The sequence below is a fragment of the Microcaecilia unicolor genome, chromosome 4 (assembly GCF_901765095.1).
Source record: "Microcaecilia unicolor chromosome 4, aMicUni1.1, whole genome shotgun sequence".
NCBI lineage: Eukaryota > Metazoa > Chordata > Amphibia > Gymnophiona > Siphonopidae > Microcaecilia > Microcaecilia unicolor.
In genome coordinates this window covers 331,740,933-331,763,431 of record NC_044034.1, presented here as the reverse complement: position 1 = coordinate 331,763,431, position 22,499 = coordinate 331,740,933, and the positions used below count along the sequence as shown (strand labels likewise).

General features: G+C 45.5%; 1 protein-coding gene across 2 annotated transcripts in view; it reads left to right on the top strand.

The window, feature by feature from the left end:
• REEP4 (receptor accessory protein 4) overlaps positions 1–20,810 on the top strand; it is a 35,277-nt gene extending 14,467 nt beyond the window's left edge. The window contains exons 3-8 of one of the 2 annotated variants that reach the window (XM_030201999.1): positions 2,075–2,151; positions 9,832–9,952; positions 10,223–10,336; positions 14,485–14,617; positions 14,758–14,927; positions 19,394–20,810. In XM_030201999.1, coding sequence (XP_030057859.1) covers positions 2,075–2,151; positions 9,832–9,952; positions 10,223–10,336; positions 14,485–14,617; positions 14,758–14,927; positions 19,394–19,459 — 681 coding nt within the window. In that variant the 3' untranslated portion in view covers positions 19,460–20,810. Of the gene's footprint in view, positions 1–2,074; positions 2,152–9,831; positions 9,953–10,222; positions 10,337–14,484; positions 14,618–14,742; positions 14,928–19,393 lie in introns of both variants that reach the window. The other variant, XM_030201998.1, reaches the window with a different exon arrangement.
• The last annotated feature ends 1,689 nt before the right edge of the window (positions 20,811–22,499 follow it).

Genomic DNA, 22,499 nt, shown 5'->3' with positions numbered 1-22,499 from the left:
AAGCCAAGACCAGGGAATGATGATCCTAATCACCCCTTATTGGCCAAGGAAGATCTGATTTCCTCTCCGTGGAGATTTGGAATATTTTCCGACCCTCATTGCACAGAACAAGGGACCCCTTCTGCATTCTGCATCCCAGCTTCCAATCCCTGGCCCTCACAGCTTGGATGTTGAGGATATAGAATCTGAACCCTTACCGGAGGGTGTCTCCCGCATCTTGGTGCCAAGACTCCATCAGCAGATGTTACTCATTTAAGTGGAGGAAGTTTGCAGTCTGGTGTGAGGACAAGACCTTAGATCCCCTCACTTGCCTTACATAAAAACTATTTGAATACCTTCTGCACCTCTCCAAGTTTGGTTTAAAAAAAATGCTCTGTAAAGGTTCATCTAACTGTAATTAGTTCTTATCACTGTGTAGGAGGTAAGCCCATTTCTGTACAGCATCTAGTTGTTTGCTTCATGAGAAGTTTGCAATTGACAAAGCCCCCTATCAAACTTCCAGTTGATGAAAACTCCTTTTGAGCCACTTGGTTCCTGTCATCTGTAAAATTCTGTATGGGTGGCAGTCACTTCAGCTCACAAAGTCGGTGAGCTTCAGACCCTAGTAGCTGATCTGCCTTACGCTAAGTTTCACCACAATAGAATAGTTTTCCGCATGCATCCTAAATTTCTTCCTAAGGTATTGTTGGAGTTACATCTTAGTAGTTCTGCCAACATTTTTCCCAAAACATTCCCATCCTGGCAAAGGTGTACTGAATACCTTAGATTGCAAGTGAGCCTTAGCCTTGTATCTGGAGCAGACTGAAGCCCATAGATACTGTAACCAGCTTTTTGTTTCTTTTGACCCAAACAGGATGGGGGTAGCCAACAGCAAATGCACAATCTTTAGTTGGCTAATAGATTGCATTTCCTTCACGTATGCCCAGGCTGGGCTGACTAGAAGGTCATGTCAAGGCTCATAATATCAGAGCCATGGCTACATCGGTAGGCCTACTTGAAGCCACCCTCCATAGAGGAGATTTGCAGATCTGTGACATGGTCATCTGTCCACACTTTCCTCTCATTCCTGCCTTGAGCAGGATACACACCCATGACTGCCAGTTTGGACAGGCAGTCCTGAAAAAATTGTTTGGTGTCTAGAATCCAACTCCAACCCCCTAGGCCCAGTTTTATTCAGTTTCAGGCTGCACCATTGCAACTAGTAGTTTCAGGTTAATTGACTTTGAGGCCTCGATGTTTTGAGACCCTATTATCCTAGCGTCATTGTTTTTGGTGAATCTGTTAGCAAGGGATTCCCAGCTGCGAGAATACTTATCTGCTTGTCCTTGGAGAAAGTGAAGTTACTCACCTGTAGCAGGTGTTTTACGAGGACAGCAGGCCAGGTATTCTCACATACCCTCCCACATCCCCTTGAAGTTGTATTTCTTAAGATATAGTATCCTACTGAGGAACCTGGGCTGGAAGGCACCCGCGTATGTGCGGTGGGACGCTGCTAGAATTTTCTAGTAGTTGTACATGCTAGGCAGTGTCCACACCAGTTCCATCAGATGACATCATCCAGCTGTGAGAATACTTGGCCTGCTGTCCTCTGAGAATACCTGCTGCAGGTGAATACCTTCACTTTATGGTTATATCAGACTGATTAGAAGGCAGGTTACAGTGTTTAGTGATGATAGGACATTCTCAGGCCTATGACTGAGTAGATAGTGCTAGCTGTTCTCTTATAATAAACATTTAAAGAAGGGACTGATAGTAGTGTACATATGTTGGGCTGAATTCAATTGGAGTTCTGTCATTTACTTCCCAGTGGTGAAATAACCATAAGCACTGGGCTATAGAATTGTTGCTCTGTTAATTTTTCTGTTAATTTTTTTTTCTCTCCATGAATTTCATCTCATGGCTATCTCTCTAATGTTAATTCTTTCTGGAGCACAAGTTAAAGCTCTGAGCAAAGACATCTAGGAACTAAGAAGAAGAGAATGGTTGGAGAACTTACTGTGTGAGGGAAGAGATTAGACTAGACCTGTAGGTTGTAAGAAGATGTGTTAACAATGGATTATTTCTTTCCATCTAGGTGCGTTGGATGATGTACTGGATCGTGCTTGCTCTTTTTATGACAATTGAAACCTTCACTGATGTTTTTATTCCTTGGTAAGGAGTAAGAGAAGAGAGATATGTATTTAGACATGGGAGGAGGGTTACGAGGAAGAGAAGGGTAGCCAGGTGAGCCCTTGGGTAACAAGGGAGAAAAAAGTGACTGAATGGGCTCTTTAGTCAAAAAGTAGGAGGGTGGGGTGGGCAAATGAACTTTCACATCACATGGAAGGTGGAATAGACAGACAAAGCAAGTACTCAGTCATGGAGGTGGGAAGGCTGGGAAATAAGCCCAAGGATTACAGAGGAGTAAGGGGAGGAGATGAGCAAGCCCTCTAGAGGGTCATGGGGGTAGGAAGAAACGGCTAAGTAAGCCTTTGAGCCCAGCACTGAGTGGATGAGCGTACACTGACACCAGCTTGATGGGATGGTACAGCTGTACCCTTTAGTGGCTTTTAAACCAGCACTCAGCCAAGCATTTTAACTAATTCAATTTATTTGGCAGTTTGAAATTATATACAGTTACAAAAATCAGAATGAAAATATGGACATATGTTGTAAACTGCCAGTTTTCCCCCACTCAGCTGGATTGCTGCGGCTTCTGTTGGGCTATACATGATGAGCTGTCTTTCACAGCTACTTTGGGTTTTCTCCTTGGCATCCCTCCAGACTATTCTAGATACTTGGGTACTCCTACCAGCAGATGGAGAATGACTGTCTGGCTTCTAACTGATCCTGTAAGTACCCTGTGCAGTCTCCAGCAGATGGTAGAATTGGGCTAACCTATAAAAATCTAGATCTGGTCAAAATAGGCCAGTTAGCTGGAAGGACTGTTTGTTCCCTTTAGGACAGAGAATATCATTTTAGTATTTAAACTTTTTTTTTTTTTTTTTAATTAAAGGAACAACAGATATTCCAAATAAAAGAACATCAATACAGACATTTATAAAGTCCCCTCACCACCATCCTAGAACCTCAGTCTTATCATTCAACCCATCCCAATCTCCCATTAATAGTAAACCAAAACATTGACATGAGGGACTTGGACTCTGATAGTCCCCCATTCAGTTCCAAAGAAGAAACCACATATTGAAGAAATAAAAGAAATTCCACATCTCCCACCCATTCCCCCCTCTATGGACCCATAATTACCCATATCACAAAGAACATATGTCTCTTCCCCCCTCCCCCCAAGGAATTAAGCAGTAGACTGTGCCCTATGAGAGAGATGTATAGAAGCATCCCAGACATGTAAATTCTTTTTTTTGCTTAGCAGAATTGTTTACCCCCTGATGTTCCATCAACGCTAAAGAATGTAATCTATTCCGCTACTCCCAAAAGGATGCTGGTTGTGTCCATGTTCTTAATATACACTTAAGGACCACTAGTCTAGATAACTAACTTAATCCCTTTATCTACTACTCTCAAATCACTCTCCTTACCAAGCACTAGACCTCACCAGTGAATGTCATTTAAAAAAAACTTGAAGTGACTTATAAGGCAGAGGTCCTTGTGACCCAAGCAGTTGCCTTGTGGTACTAAACCCAGCTGGCCAGGTCACTTCTTCCCCCACCCTTTCCCACCTAATTAACCTGCCTGGAGAGAGTTGATGATGGGCAGCGGAGATCTGTGTCTCAGCTTCCCCTCCCCTGTCTTGGGGTGGGGTGGCATCTCGAGTACTTGGCTAGGAGCTGGCAGTAGACAGATTTAAAAAAACAAAAATGTGTCTACGTCCTTTCAATACTGAAGTGATTTTTGGCTTTGGTGTTCTCTCCAACTGGTTCATACATCAGTCAGTTGGGGGGTGAAGGGGGATGGTTTGCCACAGCACTCCTGTGTGGCCTCAAACCTGAGTGCTGTTACTCCTGTACCCAATGCAGGGTGGAAGTGCCTGGAGGTGCCTTTCAAATAGGTGGGTCTAAGCAAGGAGGCAGAGTTTTGACAGCAACGAACAGGGCCCGAGGTGCAACAAAGTGGTGGTGTGAGGACGTAGGCCGGATTTCTGAAAGGGCAGTGATTCCAATTTTGGCAGTAATCGTTTCCATTTTAGACATGGCTTGAGCATCTTAGGCCCTGCCGCACCTGGAAGCTGTAGAGCTACTGCTGGCAAAGAGGCGGCACAGAGAGGGGGAGCCCTGTGGTGAGGTTAGATTTCCTCCAGAATTCATCTTGTCATTGAACAAGGTCTTCTATTTGAGAGAGGCAGGTGACCAAGCAGCTCATATTCAAGAGGAATTTGTGTCTCGCCCGGGTACGTGAAAAAGGGCAGAGGCTGGATTGGGACGCTGTTTGGAGGACAAGGGTTTGGTAAGAGTCTGAGAAGAGCCTGAAGTAGCAGGCAGAGGATTGTTGGGGAGTGGTGTTGCCACCCAGGAAGGACTCTTCAATGGCTCATGTTTTCCATAGAGGGGAGCTGCAGTATCTCAATTCATACCTCAGTCTCTGAGGAGCATAAGGACTGCAAAGTTCAGGCAACAGACCACCTACTTGAGGGCATAAAGAAGCCTTCCTGGTTGTTTCCCATGGACTGAGCCATCAAGGGTATGATTTCTGCTGAATGGGACACCTCGGATCAACCGGGTCATGGTGAGGCTTTATCTGATGCTGGTATAGAACAGGGAAGACATCAGGCCACTGAAACTTTGATTATGGTGGTGTCAGTGGTGATAAGACTAATTCTAGTGGAAGGTAGCACTGTGCTGAAAGACCCCCAGTATAGGCAGATGAAGCTCTCCTGAAGCAGATCTTCATCTCATGCTTAGTCTTGCAGGGGGCCTTATGGCTTTATGGTGAGGATGTGCTTTAGGTGGGCTAGACAGGCCAACCAGTGGGGCCTGTTTTGGGGGCAAGGAGTGTGCAAGATTAAGATGGGTTCCACCTATTTAGCTTTGTATCAAGGTCTTGGTGAAGATGGCTTATGCCCCACAGCATTGTAGGTAGTGGCATGTGGACCCTGTGGTTGCTCAGTTGGTCAGCAGACATGGTGTCATATGATGCTAAGTAAGCTCTCATTTTGAGGAAAATTGTTTGGAGATTTAGGCTGGTTAAGAGTCTGGGAGAATCAAAGGTCCTGTGTCTGACAGAAGATAAGCCAAAGGGCTCTGGTGGAGGTTCTGTAGGAGGGGGCAATTCTGTAAAGGTGCAGCAGAATAGTTTGGCGGGGGGGGGGGGGGGGTTCCAGAGCGGTCACTCTTTCCAAGGATGTCATAGAGATGGCCAAATGCAGGAAACATCAGCCTTGGGGCGATCTGAGGGTTCTCAGTGAAGATGTGGCCCACCTTTCAGTAGCACTTTAGTAGAAACTTCTTAGCTGTCCCCTAAGATGGATCTAGGTCACAATGGACCAGTGAGTGCTTGAGATCATCCATGAAGGGTATATAGCCTGAGTTTGCCTGACCTCTGCTGGACAGATTCCTGGTGTTTCCCCTCCACCTCCCCCCTTTTCACTCCCAAGCAAAGGTAGTGGCAGGATGCTGCAGCTTCAGGCATTAATACCCATACTTCTGAGGGGATGAGGCACAGAAAGGTACTCGTTTTGCTTCTCAAGAAAGAGGGGAACTCGGAACCTTATTTTTGGGATAAAGCAGGTTATAAGTGTTCTGCCCCCCCCCTTGGGCAGCCTTTTACTATTTTTATATAACTCTGAAATATGTTTAATGTTATTCTCACTTAGGATTTTTTAGTGCTGCAGGTACTTCTTGTCATGGTATATGAGCAATGCATTGTGTGTAATGTCCCATATGTACTGTAGCCATCCCTATGTAAGCTTAATTTCTAGTGGTGTTTTTTTTTCTGCAAAGACCTTCTTTCTCTAAGCTGAGCTTGAGTCCTTTGTCTGCCTACTGTTATTTCCTGGTCACCTTTACTATATTTGTTTTAATGGGTCAGCCAGGGCATGATGACCTCTGTGACCTGGTCTCAGGCTCTGCTTCTGTTGATCTCTTCTCCTTGACCCCTGGACTTGTGGGTGCTCTTCTTGTTCCCTTCTGACTCTGCAAGTTGGTCACGTCCATCTTGCCTTAGGAGTATGTGCTCCTCTGCTCCCCTGAAGTGAACTCGTCTTTTTACCTACTACTGCATAACTCAGCATTCCACCTCTGAAACTACTGCCATCGTGTCTATCAATTCTCTCGCCTCTTTCTCTCTGAACTCTACCTTCTCCTCCAGCTGCAGCCTTTAGAACTTCTAAATTTCTTGCCCTAGGGCAGCAACTTCTAAAAATCTACAAACTGTGAGTAAATTAGCTACATTTAAATTTCAGAAAAAGAACAGAGACTTTTTGTGTGTGCTCATGGTCAAGGTTATTTATACTGTGTGGATATTAGAGCATGTGTACATTCTGTGAGGGCCAGGAACAATAAGTGCTCTACATACATAACCTACAGTGGGGGAAATAAGTATTTGATCCCTTGCTGATTTTGTAAGTTTGCCCACTGACAAAGACATGAGCAGCCCATAATTGAAGGGTAGGTTATTGGTAACAGTGAGAGATAGCACATCACAAATTAAATCCGGAAAATCACATTGTGGAAAGTATATGAATTTATTTGCATTCTGCAGAGGGAAATAAGTATTTGATCCCCCACCAACCAGTAAGAGATCTGGCCCCTACAGACCAGGTAGATGCTCCAAATCAACTCGTTACCTGCATGACAGACAGCTGTCGGCAATGGTCACCTGTATGAAAGACACCTGTCCACAGACTCAGTGAATCAGTCAGACTCTAACCTCTACAAAATGGCCAAGAGCAAGGAGCTGTCTAAGGATGTCAGGGACAAGATCATACACCTGCACAAGGCTGGAATGGGCTACAAAACCATCAGTAAGATGCTGGGCGAGAAGGAGACAACTGTTGGTGCCATAGTAAGAAAATGGAAGAAGTACAAAATGACTGTCAATCGACAAAGATCTGGGGCTCCACGCAAAATCTCACCTCGTGGGGTATCCTTGATCATGAGGAAGGTTAGAAATCAGCCTACAACTACAAGGGGGGAACTTGTCAATGATCTCAAGGCAGCTGGGACCACTGTCACCATGAAAACCATTGGTAACACATTACGACATAACGGATTGCAATCCTGCAGTGCCCGCAAGGTCCCCCTGCTCCGGAAGGCACATGTGACGGCCCGTCTGAAGTTTGCCAGTGAACACCTGGATGATGCCGAGAGTGATTGGGAGAAGGTGCTGTGGTCAGATGAGACAAAAATTGAGCTCTTTGGCATGAACTCAACTCGCCATGTTTGGAGGAAGAGAAATGCTGCCTATGACCCAAAGAACACCGTCCCCACTGTCAAGCATGGAGGTGGAAATGTTATGTTTTGGGGGTGTTTCTCTGCTAAGGGCACAGGACTACTTCACCGCATCAATGGGAGAATGGATGGGGCCATGTACCGTACAATTCTGAGTGACAACCTCCTTCCCTCCGCCAGGGCCTTAAAAATGGGTCGTGGCTGGGTCTTCCAGCACGACAATGACCCAAAACATACAGCCAAGGCAACAAAGGAGTGGCTCAGGAAGAAGCACATTAGGGTCATGGAGTGGCCTAGCCAGTCACCAGACCTTAATCCCATTGAAAACTTATGGAGGGAGCTGAAGCTGCGAGTTGCCAAGCGACAGCCCAGAACTCTTAATGATTTAGAGATGATCTGCAAAGAGGAGTGGACCAAAATTCCTCCTGACATGTGTGCAAACCTCATCATCAACTACAGAAGACGTCTGACCGCTGTGCTTGCCAACAAGGGTTTTGCCACCAAGTATTAGGTCTTGTTTGCCAGAGGGATCAAATACTTATTTCCCTCTGCAGAATGCAAATAAATTCATATACTTTCCACAATGTGATTTTCCGGATTTAATTTGTGATGTGCTATCTCTCACTGTTACCAATAACCTACCCTTCAATTATGGGCTGCTCATGTCTTTGTCAGTGGGCAAACTTACAAAATCAGCAAGGGATCAAATACTTATTTCCCCCACTGTACATATTCTAGATCTCAAGCAAGTGAACAGGCCCCAAGTGAAATCTTTTCCAGAGAGCAAATGAGCCACAGGTTGCATGGTGCAGTTCTTAGAGGAGTTGGGCTGGGAAGTCAGTCCAGCCAAGAGCAAGCTGAAGCCCAGTGCAGGTGATTAGAATACTTTGGAGTGTGTTTCATTTTGATACGCTGCAGGGATGAGTATTCCTGAAAGACGAAAGAGCAAAGTAGTAATCGCAGATCCAGAATCTTAGCAAAGGCAGGCCACAGGCCAGAGACGCAGGGCTACTTTCAGGCCATGGAGTCTATGGCAGCAACACTGGAGGTATTTATTTTTTTAAATTTCTACCCTGCCTAGGACTTAGTGGCTTAGAGGTATTTTCGTGGGCCTGGTCTCATTTGCATCCTCTTCAGAGAGTCCTTCTGTCTGATTCTCCCTATATTCAGGATTAAAAGAACCACCTCCCTCTCCAAAGGGAAGTAAGGAATAGTCTGGCATGGTGGCTTTAGAACTCCAAATTAGAAAAGGGCATAAGCCTTGAAACTCTGGGGTGGACAATTGTAATGATGAGCACCAGTCTCAAGAGCCTATTGCCACAAACAGATGACGCAGGATGTTGGAGACAGAGGCACAGTGGTCAATGAACAGATTAGAGACCAGAGCAGTACGTCTAAAGCTGCAAGACATTTAACCATCTATCAGACAGTGCAATGGCAGTGGCCTATTGAATAGTCAAGGTGGCACAAGGAGTTGTCAAATGGCTGTGGGAATGACAAGCCTTATGGTCTTGGGCAGAGACTCATCTGTCAGACTTGTTGGTGGCGCATGTAGTCGGAATAGAAAACATCTAAGCAAACTTTTTAAGCAGAAATTTACTGGACCCGGAAGAATGGAGTTTGGGTCAGGAAGCTGCCTGGAATATCGTCTAGCACTGGGGTTGTCCAGTCATGGATCTGATGGATTTGTTAGCACTTATTGTTCCTGGCCCTCTTAGAAAGTACACATGTTATAATATCCAGGCAGTATAACCTTGCACATCAGCATATACAAGAAGTCTCTGTTCTTTTTCTGAAAGGTGAAAGTCCCCAGATTCCTCAGTCGCAGGGGAGAGAATTGATCAGAAGGGATAGACATGTTGGTGCAGCCATGGCCCCTTTCCACAGTGCTATATGTGTTCCCGCTGTGGACCTTGATAGGTAGGGTCATCCAAAATATTTTACAGCCCCCTTTCTCATTCCCACCCACCTCCCAGCCCTGGGTGCCCTCCTCGAACATACCTCGGTACATCCTATTGGTCTAGTGGCCTCATAGGGACAGGAAAGATCCCTACTCTTTCCTGCCTGCTGCCGCTGTTTCTTTAAAATGACTGCGGAGACTTCGAGCAGTGGCCTCGCAAGACTTCTGCAGAAGTCTCACGGAGGCCACTGCTTGTAATCTCAGCAAATGCAAAAATCATAGTCTGCACTATATGGAAATGCCTTTTAAATAAACTTTCACCATTATGAAGCTGAAATCAGAGTTTGCTGTGCTGCTTATTATAAGAGCCTTTAAGGTATGAATATAGCATGAGGAGCTGAAGGAGACAGCTTAGCTGGAAAAAAAACACAACTATATTAAAATTTAGATATTTTATATCTGAAAAGTGTTTACACGCAATAAATGTGTTCAGAGAAAACTTGAAGTGATAGCTTAGAGGATTGAGTACTGTGTTTTAAGTGGGATGACTTCATGTTACTATGACCTTTCTCTGTCTGAAATCTACAGGTTTCCTTTTTACTATGAGATGAAGATGGCATTTGTTATTTGGCTCTTGTCTCCTTACACCAAAGGAGCTAGTGTGCTGTACAGGAAGTTTATCCACCCTGCTTTATCCCGCAGAGAGAAAGTAAGGATCCTGTCCTAATACTGTGATCTCAGCTGTCTAATTTTTCTATCTCCCCTAATCCTGGCTTGCTGCACTTTGTTGTTATAATACTGAGAACTTCATAGCTATACCAGTGCATCTCGCTCCTGTGATGTAGCACTCCCAGATACCCCAGTAATTGTTGAGAACATTTACTCTGCCTGTTCTTCCACAGTTTGATATGAATAGACATATTATGAAATGTTGAAAGGGACATTAATTTAGCTCCATTTTTCATGTCTTTTCTTTCAGGAGATTGATGCGTACATTGTGCAGGCGAAGGAACGAAGTTATGAGACTATGGTGAATGTTGGGCGAAAAGGTTTAAACATTGCTGCTACTGCTGCAGTGCAGGCAGCTACCAAGGTACTGGGACAGGAATGGGGTTGAGATTTTACTTACTAGGGGGTTATTGGTCCTCTGTAGTCAGTAATGGGAATAAGTAAAGGTTAGGTGACTGGGAAAGTTTGTGGCATTTGTTGAAAGGTATGGTGAATCCTGATCCTATAGGTATTTTCATCTCCTTGATAGAGGCTAGGTGTGTGGGGACGTCAAAGGCTGCAGTGGTGTGAGCTCAAGACAGGTCACTTCATCTTTTGGCGTCTCATCTGGAAGCTTACACTGAGGAGCACATCCAAAACACAGCAGTTTGTAACAAGGAAGGGTCCACCTTAGTCAAACCTTTTGTCTAGGACTAACTTACTGAGGAAGGGATGGAGCTGCCTGAATTGTATTTGCTCATGGCCTCGGAATTTGGACCAGCCATGACCAGTATTTGGGGAGGAGGCTCTGAACTGAGGAAGGATCTCCCATAAGTAATTCCAGCAAGCCTCAGAATTTTAGTCCATAAGGTTCCAGGACTACTTCAAAAGGCTGTTTTGTTTCCTCTTGGAGAGGATGAAACTTCACAACCTGTTTGAGATCGCTATGTCTGCCACCCTACATGAGATTGAGAAGCATGGCTGAAACATTGTGGCCCTGACCAGGCAATATGGAGGATCCAACCAAAGGAGCTGTTAGCATCACTTATTTCCATCTGGAAAGACTCACCAGCTATTAACCCATCTAGAAGCTGTTAGGACTGAAATAGGGATGTTCAAGACCTCTTTCCTGTGCATACTGTTACCTGCAGGAGGGTCACCATACCCTCATCCAGTTTGGTATTAGAGGACTCAATCGTGGAGCTACTTCTCTAAAAAAGAGAGATTATGTAAACCAAGACTCTAATCTTTTCTACCATGGAGGTCCCTGAATGTTATGTAAACCCAGAATTACAGGGAAACAAAAGTCAAACACCCTGGGGCACCTGTCTTTCACCAGGAGAATATAAAACTCATGATCTTGGCTAGTTTTAAGAATCAGTTATATCAGTCTGAAGAGATTCCATCTTCAATTATCAGATGTATCAGGAAGCACTTTGTGGGGAGGGGGAGCCTGTGGTCACCCAGGAATATAGGGTCATCCTACAGATTACTGTCTCATGACCCATCCAAGAATTATCTGGAGACCCAAACCTAAGAAAATAAGGGTCACCAAAACAACCTTCCCACTGAGTTACCTTAGTCTCCCTCTGTCTAAACTGGTTACCTTTCTCTTGCCCCAATCTTTTTTAAGTTTTCAAACTGCAGAAATTTTTCATGCATCACAAGGCTAATCTGGCCTTAAGGGCATGCCTGTAGAGGGGCAGAGAGTCAGTTCTACAAGCTGTTGGCTACCATTTCTTCCCTAGCTAGGAGGACGTGGGGAGCTCTGACATGTATAGCGACCGCACCTTGAGTATTGTGTTCAATTCTGGTCGCCGCATCTCAAGAAAGATATAGTAGAATTGGAAAAGGTGCAGCGAAGGGCGACTAAAATGATAGCGGGGATGGGACGACTTCCCTATGAAGAAAGATTAAGGAGGCTAGGGCTATTCAGCTTGGAGAAGAGACGGCTGAGGGGAGACATGATAGAGGTATATAAAATAATGAGTGGAGTGGAACAGGTGGATGTGAAGCGTCTGTTCACGCTTTCCAAAAATACTAGGACTAGGGGGCATGTGATGAAACTACAGTGTAGTAAATTTAAAACAAATCGGAGAAACATTTTCTTCACCCAACGTATAATTAAACTCTGGAATTCGTTGCTGGAGAAAGTGGTGAAGGCGGTTAGCTTAGCAGAGTTTTAAAAAGGGGTTGGACGGTTTCCTAAAGGACAAGTCCATAAACCGCTACTAAATGGACTTGGGGAAAAATCCACAATTCCAGGAATAACATGTATAGAATGTTTTTACGTTTGGGAAGCTTGCCAGGTGCCCTTGGCCTGGATTGGCCGCTGTCGTGGACAGGATGCTGGGCTCGATGGACCCTTGGTCTTTTCCCAGTATGGCATTACTTACTTATGTACTTATGTATATGACATAATCTGTTGAAATGTTGAACTCTAACTGTGCAGGCTCAGATATGTCTGAAGTTGGATGTGTCTCGCCTTCATGAACTTCCCCATTTGTCTGTCAGAAGGAAAGAGACATAATTGGCCTGACATGCTTTGCTTATGTATTTTTGGTGCAGAGAAGTAATAAAAAGGTTGCTGATCTCATCCATACAGGAGCATTGACCAGGTCTTTCTTCACATGTACCGCACAGGCCACGGCTCAGTCTGGGGAACCTCTCCAGTTTTGCATTCAGCTGATTACTAAGCTTCCACGAATCACACCCTCTTGCCTGCCTGCTTCCAGGCCAGACCAAATGCACCAGCTGGTACACTGACCTGCCATTTCACCTACAGTGTGTCACCTCCCTTTTTCCCAGATACACTGGAAACAAGTAGAGAGAAGGGGGGGGGGGGGGTGGAGATCACGTAACACCCTTTAACTGAGTCTCAATCCTACACAGCAATATTGAGGTCAGGAATAGGTTGCACTGAAGGCTTGCTTTTTCTTTTTTTTTTTGTTCCATGTTAAAAAAAAAAAACCAAAAAAAACTTGCAGAAGATGCAGTACCTTGAGTAGAGGTTGATAATACAGCTGGCCTCTACATCTCGCATTTAGGTGAGCACTGCAGTTTTTCTCATATAGCTGTCTTTGGCAGGTTTTCCAATTCCCTTCTGGAAGTTTTGGTCATGATTAGGCCCTAGCTCCTACTTGGTAAAGGTTCAATAGCAACTGATGTGGTTAAACCTGCTAATTTGCTTTTCTTTAGTCCCTTCAGACTGACCTAGAACCTGCTCATACTGTTATGATCTGACCTTCTGTGTTTTCTGTTATCTCCGTGGCAATTGTTTTGGTGTACTTCCTGAGGGGGTGCTGCCTTATGGATGGAAGTGTTTCTTTTTGTTACAAAAAAAATTTAAGTGGTAGAGCTCTCTTTGTGGAGAGTAGACCACCAAAGAACATTGTACAGCTTGTTTTTTGGCAGTGGATTTCTTTGTGACCAATCTTGCTGTTTGAGGCAGCCGCTTCCTTTGCAGCGCAGTGTTCCTTCACATCGTCTGGGATTTTGAAGCTATGGGAGAGAAGGGTTAGGGGAAATTTGTTGGATCTTGTTCTGTTTGTTAGCTCTTTCTGCATGTTGTGTTCATACTGACTCTGGGACGGACTCCACAGCTAACTTACAAGCTCCACCGGAATTCTGTAGTTATCAGTCTGCACCCACCTGTGGTAGGAATGCATAATCCATCCATCTAGGCCAGTCTGGAGGGACTAAAGGAAAGCAAATTAGCAAGTAAGGTCTAATTTCTCCTTTATTCTCTATTTCCTTCATAATAATTCCCCTGGGACCTTGCATGTGAAACGGAATATTTGAGAATGCCACCCTTGTGGTACTTGATTTCAATTTTTTACCTAAAATCCTAAATTTCACTTTCAAAATCTTCCCCTTGTATGACAATAGCTGGCTTTTCCCCAGTATTCTAAAATCCTGTCTAGTTGAGGTCTGCTGCTGTCACATCAGACTAGCAAGTTACCAACTGACTTCCCACCAATAGCTCATGTGTCATACAGCTTAAGTACAAACATATTGGCAAATGTTAGAGAAATTTCAGCATTTACACAGGGCAAAGTCCTATTCTTAACTGCTGTAACTCCTGAATAAAAGGCACCTGTAAGTAAACAAGAGATAATGTCTGTCAGTGCTTTATGCTGTGGGTATAGTTAGAGGAGGGTCTTTTCTGGCAGCCTTGAGGCAAAAACGTTGGGAAGGGAACAGGGCCAGATGACCTTGGGCTAGAGAGGGGCAATGCTTCATGGTCTTGAGGTGGAGAAAGGAGCATCACTGTGTGGCGAAGGGCCAGCAGTTTTATTTTTAAAGCTTTTATAGCCTGCCAAATGTCTACCATGGGTCAAAGCAGGGTATACGCAGACATTCACAATAAACAAAAATATAATGCATAAACTCTGAAGAAACAGATGGAAGATAACAAAAGACTGACAAAAATAAGCACTTCTAAATATAGACCTTTAAAAACCTAAATCACTACAATCATTTGCATTACACAACACAACTGGTAGCATGTTCCATGTTTTCCTTTTCTCTCAGAGTCAGGGAGCACTGGTTGGGCGCTTGCGTAGTTTCAGCATGCAAGACCTCAGAGCGATTCCAGATGACACACCTATGCATTATGGTGATCCCCTGTACCCTGACACGCAGGAACTGAGGAGGCGACCAATAGGTATGTTGTATGAAGGAATCATGATACTGGAGAGACTGGGACCGCTAATGTCGGCTTTCTAGAAATCTGTTTGACCCTCCCCCACCCACGCACGCACTGGTTAACGAATTTCACACTTTTTACAGGTTACAAAGATTCTGGTGTTACCCCACAGTCTGGACACGAGAGCGACTCTACAGAGGAGCGTTGGTCTGACTCTGAGATTGTAGAAAGCAGGAGCTCAGTTCGTGCCAAGGAGTCACAGCCTTCCAAATCATTGTACAGGAGCCAGAGCCTACGGACACCAAGAAGAAAGCCACAGGTTAAAGAGGTGAGGACACATGATTCACACTAGAAGATAGGTGATAGATACTACCATCTTTGGCCAGCTGTTTACATCTGGGTAAGGGGAGAAAATACTACCAGTCATATTCATGCAGGAATCGGAATCTCAAGTGCCCTAAGCTCATAAAGCACTTAAAATTCCTCCTTTACTCTCTATTTACATTTTCATCCTACCTTCCAATTCCAAAGAATTGCCTGGCTTACAATAGATACAATTCATAAAATACAAATCAAAACTAAATAGTTTAGCTTTGCTGTAAGAGTTGACTGAGATGCAGGGTGATGGTGCTGGTGTTCTACCCCTGCGACTGCTAATATCTTTTTTCCCTACCCCATACACATGCTGCCATCCTGCATGCTTATAACTGGGCAGATGTCAGCTGTGCATATTAAGAACAAGGATTATTTCTTTGTTATACCAGACCAGTCCAGAGTAATGGATTATGTCCATCTACCAGCAGATGGAGACAGAAAAGTTAGTTCTTGTGATTCGCCTCTTAAGGGTGTCATGCAGCCTGGAATGTTCAATATTTTTCTCCACCTCCAAGCAGATGGTTGATGGACAGTGAAGCTCCTCTGTAATGCTTTTCAACGAGCTTGTGCCCCAGTTCCAGCTGGGTGTCGGTTGAGCCAGGGGGTTTTCCTCTTGGAGGATTGTAGCACCTTTCTATCTGCAAATCTTAATGGAGCTGGGTGACACCTGGTGGTGCTGGCTGGGTCCTTCCCCTCCCCCCCCCCCCCCCCCCCTTTCGTTCTTTAGCAGTTCTTATTCAGTTTTCAGGAGGCTTTTGGCTGATATGTCCTTCTGTGCCAGTTACATTTCTGATAATCAACAATTTCTTATTTCAGCTGACTTTTCCTCCATGTTGGTATTTCTGTCAGTCTGTCTGGCTGTTAGGGTGTGAGCGGGGTTTGTCACCTGAATTTCTGACACCCCCCACCCTTCCCAGTCCAACCTGTGATTTCTTTATAAGCTGGCTTACACACAGGGATCTTGTTAGAACTGTTTGTTTCCCTCACCACCACCTTTTTAGCAGATTGAGAGTTTAGGGGCTTCTTGCAGTTTGTTTGTTTTTTTTTTCTTTCTGTTGTCTTTGGCAAAACTTCCTGCTAAATTCCCCTAGTTGCAGCACATCTTTACTATGCAGAGCATGAGTACCTGTCTTTCCGGGGCTTTGCATGAGAACATGTTGGCTCTCATCCAATTGCTGAATCCCTGTCTGGAGTTGGGCTTGGTGGCAGCTGCCTCGTTGACCTTGTTACTCATGCGGGTCAGTCAGCATAGTTCATGCTTCCGGAGTGAGTCTGAGCCCGCTTTTTCAAGTTCTGTGGGGCGCTCTACCTCATGTGGGACTTGACTTGTTGGTTTGCCTTTGGGTTGCATGGCTCCGTGAATGGGGACAGCTGGAGTTTCTTAATCCCTGTTCTTGCTGAAATTGGCTTTTCTCAGGTAACTCGTAGGCAGACAGCCCTGTACGGTTGGGTTCCCCTATGCAGTAGTGATGAGTGGCTGCATTCCTGCAGGCAAACTGGGCCCCGTTGTTATCCCTTGGAAGGACCCCACCTTCACACAGCGTGTGGCGGAGAGTCGTTTTCACATCTTCCCTGCCTGTCTTTCTGTTTGTTGGGGCAAGGGTGATTGGCCTTTGTGGTGCCTCATAGCTGCAATTCTCTGCCTCATATATTTCTTTCTGATGGCTTATATCATTGTGCACATGTTGGCAGTATTTAACTGTGGCAATGACTGACAGTTTTTTGTTACAAGGTGAGAAGTCTAGCTCCATATCTCCTTTTGCTTGGCGGTCTTCTACAAACCTAGGTTGCTTGCGTTACAATCTGCAGTCCCTCCCTGCGAATTTAGCTATGCCATACCCTTCTATTGGCGTGGTTGGTCTTTTCTTGGGCTCTTTGGTGTGCTTCCGCTGTCCTTGTCATCACAAGTTGGGAGGCACACCTTTGGCACAGCAGGGGGTCACAGCTCTGGCGCTAATTGTGGAACAGTTAATACATGGTATGGAACTGGACGCAAGTCCTGGCTCCTATGCTGTATGCAGCAAATCTATCCGGCATTGTTTGGGATGTTCTTGCACATAATGCAGGACGGAACTTCGGTGCTGCATGGAGTCGGGCTTCTGTGCCGAAGACAGACCTCTGTTCCTATGCTGAAGGCAGGCCTCAGGTCCTGCTTATAGCTACAGGGTTCAGCTCCTGCACTGCATGCATGATATGGCACTTGTGCTGGATAAAGGACTCAGCTACTGTGCTGGGTGCAGGTCACAGCTCCTGCAATCTTGGGGAACTCAGCTCCCACTCTACCTAATGGGCATGGCTCCTGCACTACATGAAAGACCCAGCTCTATATCTCCATGTGGAGCGCAAGTCTATCTGAAATTGGAGCATGGGTCCATATTGGCCATGGAACACAGCTCCCTCTCTGCATGTGTGGAGCACTAATTGGTACAGAGGGTGGAGCACGGCACTATCTCCGAGCTTTCAATGCAGTGCCATCCTCGCGGATCCAGCACAGCTCCATAGCTACAAATACAGCGTAGTCCCATCGCTAATCCTAGCACTCTGCTCTTTTTCTCTTTCTCTCTGGCTGGAGCGCACATTCCCTCCTTTTGTGCTCTTTGCAGGTCTATCTCTGTTTGTGGGGTCCATACCCATCTCGAAGTATAGAACACTGCCTTATCTCTGCATGGTGTGCATAGCTCTGTCACTGCATACGGGACACAGGTCCAGCTCTTTGGGAGAGCACAAAGCCATTGTTGCATGACGGAGGCACAGCTCTGTGTTTGGAGCATAGTTCCAGCCCAGAAAGGGGAGCACATTTCATCTGTTTTTTCAGAGCGCTCCTGCATCTGGACAATGTGGAGCACAGATCTGTCCCCGCTTGTGGTCCGCCACTCTGTCCCTGATTCTGGCAAGCTGCTTCATCCCTGGATTGTGGAGCACAGTTCCGTCTTGGTCTGGGGAGAAATGGCTCTATCCTGGGATCTGCGGCACTCCTCCACTTCTGGTGGTGTGGTGAGGTGGAGTGCAGCTCTCTGACCAGAACTCTCCTCCACTGCTGCCTTCAGGACTTTGGTTTTAGTCTGTCAGCAGGTAGTTATTCCAGTTCAGGAGTGCTGTCCTATTTTCTTTAGGGACATGTTCCATCTCAGAAAGGAGAGTAACTCTCTGACTGAAGAAAGGGAATCTATCTCAGTCTGTGCAGCCTGGTCCTACTTTAGTTGCACAGAACTATATTGGCGGCATCCTATGGTTCCATCTTTCTCTCTTCAGCATGACTGCTTCTCAAGTTGGTATTCTGCAGTATTCCAGCAGCCAGAGGCTGTGGTATCTGTTCGACAGCGCATTCAGTGTCTCCACTGCCAATGCCTGTTGCCTCTTCCTTCAGCCACTTTGCGCTGCGGTCCAGCAGGAGAACGTTCTTCATCTCTCTCCCAAGTTCGGTGCATGGATTTGTTCATTGGGCCTTCCCTAGTCAGGATTCTGTCTCGGCTTCCTTTTTTGATTGAAGTGGCTTGATCTGCCTGGCATTTCTTGTTCTCCATTCTCTTCTGGCTTCTTGGCAGCCGTTTCCACTCACTTCTCCTCTACTGTTTTCGCTTGCAGGTGGGAGAAGGTTCTGTGGCTCAGGCCTCAGCCCTTCTGCTTTTACGAAGATGCATAGGCTGTACAGCTTGTATCCATACTTTGAGCTTCCCAGCTGTCTCTTCTGGATCTTGAGCCGGGTCAGACAAGTAGGCTTTCTTCACCCTTGAGGTTGGGCCGTTTCTCTTTCTAGTCCCACCCTTTATGGGCACTACTTTGCTACATCCCATTAGTCTGGACTGGTCTGGTATGACAAGGAAGGAAGAATTATGTCTTATTCGATTCTTTTAGTCCTACCAGACTAGTCCAGATGCCTGCCCATTTCTTTCTTTGCTCTTCTTCTGGTCAGCAGAGTTTTCTTGCTAGCGATGTCTGTCTTTTGTGGGATTTTGTTCACTTGATTTTCAGATATTTCTTTTTGTGCTCAGTCTCGCACAGTGAAATGCCTGTATACCAGTGGTGTATATGCCTCCTTTATTGATGGACTCCTTGGCTGAATGTGACAGATGGTCTTGAGTTTTAACTATGACCGGCAATATGGACAGGAGTACCACTGCTTGGCTAATCAAAATACTGAACATGATACCTTTTAAGGGTGAATCACAAGAACTGTTTTTTCTCTGTCTCCATCAGCTGGTAGATGGACAATAACCCATTAGTCTGAACTGATCTGGTAAAATTCAGGTAAGACATCATTTTTCCATCTGTAGCATGGCTTGTCCTGTAGCTAAAAATGAGCCTTATTCTCAAGGGCCTGTCTTCGCACACACAAATAATGAATCTGTATTTGTTATGAAAAATTTAAGAATTGAATAGGAAGCAAATATTAATTTCTCTTCATCTGGCCTGTTTCAGAATTCTTCCAGAACTGGGAAAGTGCGAGTCAAGCGGAAGGTCATTCAGTCAGAACCGGAGAATTAGTGCTGTGTGAAGAGGAAGAAAGAACTGATCAAGGATCCTAGCACTGTGAAGAGCCCATCAGGAGATTCCAGCTGTTGCTTTTCATTTTTAAGCTGATTGCTGTATTGTACATATATTCCAGTTCCTGGATAGGCTGGTTTTCTTCATCTGCAAATGAACAGGTGCTGTGACTACATTTGACACTGGATGTGTGTGTGTGACATCTGACCCTACGATCTTTAGGAGGGGGGAATTGTGACACCAAATCTTGCATTGAGGGGGAGGGGTGTGTGTGTGTGTATATGTGTGTGTGTGTGTGTGTGTGAGACATCTGACCCTGAGATCTGTAGGAGGGGGAATTGTGACACCAAACCTTGCACTTTGTTGGTAATGGGGAGGTCATGTGTTACACCGGACTATGGGATTTCTGCTGGTGGTTTGTGGAAATACTCTGTGATAATGGATCATGGAATATCTGCTGATGCTCTAACTACATTCTTGTGAAAGTGGACATGTATCAACTGCTGCTGAATTATTAGGCTCATGAGATGTTCTACCACACTTCTTTCCTAGTATATGTAACAAATAATATTCTTTCTGGATTCCCTAGAAATCTTAATGAGAACATCATGCTTGTAATAGGCGTGGCCCAACCTTGGAAAGGCTGTTAACTACAACGCCAGGGAATAAGGGAAATGTGGTGCTCCTGTATGGTTCTTGATTCCATGCTTTAACAACTGTCTTGTTAGCTGTGTTGTAACTGGAAAAGGAGTGTTGTCCCACTGTCATAGTGGTCCTCAGAGGGGTTCCCCTCCTTTGTCCACCCATAGTTTTACATGTGTGCTGCTCTGCTCTTCCTGTGGTTGCAGCTGGTCTGTGAAGCCTTTCAGTGCTAAATATAATGTTCTGAAAGGAAGCGGTGTATGTATGTGCACTAATCTCTCCAAGGCATCTTTTGTACATGTGTATTCATGTCCCACAGCTTGGCAGTGTTGAGTGTTCTGATGCTTCTGGATGAGTGTAAACTTGAAATGTACTACTCAGAATGAAGGTTGTGTTTTTTTGTTTTGTACTCTTTCTTTTCTCTCTCCCCCCCCCCACCTCCTCCAGTTGTCTGATATCTTACCACCACCACCACCACCACCTCATTTTTATGTGTTTGGGATTGTTAAAAAGCACCTCCAGCCCTCTTCAGCAGGTCAGATGAAGGCTGGGTGCAAGGACCATGGGAAAGGCAAGCAAGTTTCCTGAGGCCCTTTTTCTTTGTACATGGCTCTCCCTCTCAGAACTCTGTCATTAGTTTGACTGAGTTTAATTGCTGTCTTTACCTCTTCCATAGTGTTTACCAAAGATTTTTTTGATACAAAGTTTTGATAAGTAAAGGGTTTTTTAAAAACTTCTAACTTCTGGGTTTGTTTTTTTTAATACCACATATTAACAGTATCTTTTCTCAAGGATAGACACATATGCCCTCTTTTGTAGTTTGTGAATATTCATGGGTTGTTTCTGTTGTGTGTAGCAAATGGGGGGGGGGGGGGGGACTATAGGAGCCCAAAACAATTACATGTTAAGGAGGGGAGTTCAGCTTTTATTTTGGGAAGCAGAACTGAATTGGGTATACAAGTGGGTGATGTCATTTGGCACTAAAGCAGGTTTGACCTGCTCCCAGGAGCTCAGAACTATGGCCTTCCTGCACATGGTGGTCGTCTCAGTATTTTGTCTTCTTTTTTTCTTCTCTGATGAATCGATTTGAAAATAAAGTTGTTTTTTTTCCCCCAGAATTCTTGAAGTGATTCTTTTTTTATTATGGTAACTCTATTGCCAATTTCTTTCCTTTCTTTCTTTTATTTTCTGTACTAGACTTTGAGCCCGTAAAAACGGGCTATTATAGGAAGGGGGGGGGGGGTTGAAAGGCCCGCCCCCACCGCCAAGTTCGCCGCTGCCCCTCCCCCTCCGAGTTCGCGCCCCCCCCACCGAGCCGTCACCACCCACCTTCCACCCGGCCGGGCCCTCGCTCCGCTATTGAAACAGCGAGGGTCCAGGAACGCAGCACTGAGCTCTGCTGAGCTGCCGACGTCGGCCTTCGTTCTTCTCTGCCTGTCCCGCCCTCGTGTGACGTAACGTCGTCGAGGGCGGGACAGAGGCAGAGAAGAAGAAGGAAGGGCGATGTCGGCAGCTCAGCAGAGCTCAGTGCTGCGTTCCCGGACCCTCGCTGTTTCAATAGTGGAGCGAGGGCCCGACCGGGTAGAAGGTGGGTGGCGGCGGCGACTCGGGTAGGGGAGCGTTAGACGGCGGTGTCCCTCCCTCAGCAATGCGCAGTACAGACCCTCTGTGTTCCGCCCCCCGTCATCACGTATTGACGTGGAGGCGGGGCAGAGAAGGTCTCTACTGCGCATTTGCGAGTGAGTACGGTCACTCGCCGTTTATATGTTTGATTGTAGAGCCATTGTTCAGAGCAGGCCACCATTTCAACCCTACCTGAAAGTAGAAGGGGGGGAGGATTTGCTAGCAGTTGTGCACACAAGATGTGTGCCCTCTGTTTGGCCCTCATCACCAGCAGGAAGACAGTTTTTTTTCCTGGCTCTGCAACAATCTCTGTTGGCTGAAGGACCACTGAAGAGGAGGAGGAAGAGAGACTATTAAAGATGGAGAAAGTCCTCCATGCAGAAATAAGCTGGCTCTTTGCTGTCCATCAGGTCCCCTTCTCTTGATGTTGCCTTTGTCTTCTTATGCAGTTGCCTTAAGAGAGTAGTCATGTGAAAATAGAAGTACTGTGCCTCTTAGGAACAGGCACAGGTTTCTCTGCTAAACTTCTTGACCAAAAGTACAGGGTTTCTTTTTGCAGTAATACTGGCCTGAGCAGGAGCAACAGTCTAAAGCATATGGTTCAAAGGTGCTCCCTAAGCGCCACCACATAAGCACAGTCTTACCTTGTGGCTTAACTCTAAAAACATAAAAATTATTCCATATCATCAAGCTGATCAATCCATAGACTGGTGGGTTGTGTCCATCTACCAGCAGGTGGAGATAGAGAGCAAACTTTTGCCTCCCTATATGTGGT